Here is a 2331-nt window from a genome sequence, read left to right as displayed (position 1 = left end):
AAGTGGTTGAAGTCTCGTTTTATTCAGCTGACAGAGTGGCGAATCATTAATGGTAGGTTACAAACATTATTTTGGTTGGATGACAAGCCTGCTTGGTAAGATGGGAAAACAAAATTTCTTTACACAAATTGTAGAGAAGCTTCCCGATGTTGGATGTCATGATAACTGAAAACCAATACAAATACAACAGGTGATAAAGTTAAATACAGTGCAAGGAAACAAGACGGTACCCGTGCTTTGATTTTAACGCTTCCAGCCCCTGCCAACAGCTTGGTTTGCAACCCTTAGGAGATCATGGGATTTCTTTCCGGCACAAACAATTGCTGAACTGCCTCCAAAACTACAATCCTAGCTCACTGCACTTGAGTTGTTCCTAACCCCACAGCGCTGGCATACGCTGTCAAGATATCCACAATTTGTTTTGTTTCTAGGGTCATTCGAGCTTCGGTCAGCCAGTCGTGTGCCACTCTCCTCGACTCTCCTCTTAACTGGTTGACAAATTTAGCTGCCAGCTCCAGATCTCCGTGTTCAATGCAATACGAAGCGTAAGACAGTAATTTAAACGTATCGAGGTCGTCAGGGCTGAGCTCGGCAGGTGGCTTCAGCTGTTGAGGGTGAAACACAAGCAGCGACTGCAGGTAAGACAGGAAGTATTGATACAAGCTGTTTCTCGTTTCATCGATCATGGCCACTCTTTTTGCCAGTTTTTGGACTGTGTAGAAACGTGCTCTGAGGGCCTCCTCGCTGTATACTCCCCGCGTCAGGGACTCCTGAGGGAGAGCTGCTGTTAAGGCTTCTGTAAACGCGTTGTCAGAGCAACTGGCTTTGATGGCCTTCACCGCGCTCTCCAGTGGCTCTGTGGGACTATCCCCAGAGGCTGTTTTCATGCAATATTTGAGTGCTTCAACAGAAAGCCACAGCTGATGGGCCTTTCTGGCTTCCTCTTCTGCTACTGCGTGACCTGCAAAAGAAGCCAAGAAAGGGACTTTCAGCTGGGGACACACATGCAGGAAGAGTTTTGAACACAAGCAGCAAAAGCCATCCCTCCAAACACTCTGCGTTCAAAAGCAGCCGCCCCCTCAGCCCTTGATCTTCGATTAAGTCTGTTCCACAATGCAGGGTCAGAACAAGAGAACAGCTTTTAGGAGAACCAGCTTTGGACTTGTACAGCTGGGATTTGCTGGGTGCTCAGCAGTGTGGCAAATCCAGGCCCATGAGCTACGTGCCTAAGCCTGGGTTCAGGCACCCAGGTTTGAGTAACAGGCCTTATCAAATACATTACTTTAGTCCTTAAAGAAATGTGATTTCAGCGCTCACTCTCAACTGCTTGCTCAATTCCTTTCAGCCTTGCATAGGCAGTGTTTATATCCAACGTGAAGTTGTCGAGCTGTTCCTGAGTAAGGCGTCGGAATTGCATTTCTTGTTCACTGAGTTTCTCCGATAAGTTCTGAAACAGAGCGAGACACATAGATCAGAAACAGCTGTTTAATTATATATACCTTAATAGTAAGGTTTGTTTCTATAAATCTGTTGCTCTTGCTAGGGACAATGCACATAGTAAATACAATATACCAGTAAGAAGCTTTATTGGGATGGATTTAACAGTTACTGCACTTGTAACCGTCAAAAATTTCTCACCTATAGCAAAAGCTTTTAAGACAAGTCTGAAGAAAACATATGCGTTCAGGCACTTTAGATCATCTCTTCAAGATAAGCAGGCTTCCCTCCCCAGCCTGCATTTCAGTCTCCTGGAAGATGGTTCAGGACTCTCATCCTGTGAAGCGTATGCTTTGCAAGGGTTCAAATACCCCCCCCCAAATTCCCCTGGGGACTCTTCTCCCTTACCTGCTCAAATTCCACCTTTAGTTCCTGCTCCTGGATCTTAAGAACATCTCTCAGATGGTCTGTGTGGGCAGCAGCCTGCCGCCGGAGCTGGGTCCTCATTTCGCTCTCCATCACCTCTCGAACTTCTTCAACCTGTACACACACGAGTGCTGTTATTACACTGCTACTTTTCAACTGCTTGTCACGTGCTTCCTTGTATCATTCCTGTGATTATCTAGGGTACATTTTATAGAAGTGGCATTCACAGAGCCCATGTTTCATCTTAAAAACCTGCTGAGGCCCATTTTTATAGCTGAACCTTTTCCTAAAAGTGTTAAAGAGCAGCTTCACAGTCCACAATGCCAGTAACTGGTGGTTACTCACTAGGCACTTAGTGCAGGTACCAAAACATTACACAAAAGGCCCACAGTAAGGTGTCAAACTAAACACTTGGGTGTCTGTAAACCAGCTTCCAAACAAAACAACACTTTACCTTTTCCCTCCATG

The 2331-nt window shown here is 45.7% G+C and overlaps 1 protein-coding gene across 1 annotated transcript in view; it reads right to left on the bottom strand.

Moving 5' to 3' along the window:
- Positions 1-2331, bottom strand: part of IMMT (inner membrane protein, mitochondrial) — a gene marked incomplete at its 5' end in the record, with an annotated part of 18083 nt that continues 15752 nt past the window's right edge. The window contains 3 exons of the mRNA XM_009695960.1: positions 1-961; positions 1318-1447; positions 1846-1977. Coding sequence (XP_009694262.1) covers positions 354-961; positions 1318-1447; positions 1846-1977 — 870 coding nt within the window. The remainder of the gene's footprint in view (positions 962-1317; positions 1448-1845; positions 1978-2331) is intronic.

This window comes from Cariama cristata, unplaced genomic scaffold, assembly GCF_000690535.1.
Source record: "Cariama cristata isolate BGI_N322 unplaced genomic scaffold, ASM69053v1 scaffold9522, whole genome shotgun sequence".
NCBI classification, from domain to species: domain Eukaryota; kingdom Metazoa; phylum Chordata; class Aves; order Cariamiformes; family Cariamidae; genus Cariama; species Cariama cristata.
The sequence above is the reverse complement of the archived record's forward strand: the minus strand, read 5'-3'. Positions and strand labels throughout refer to the sequence as shown.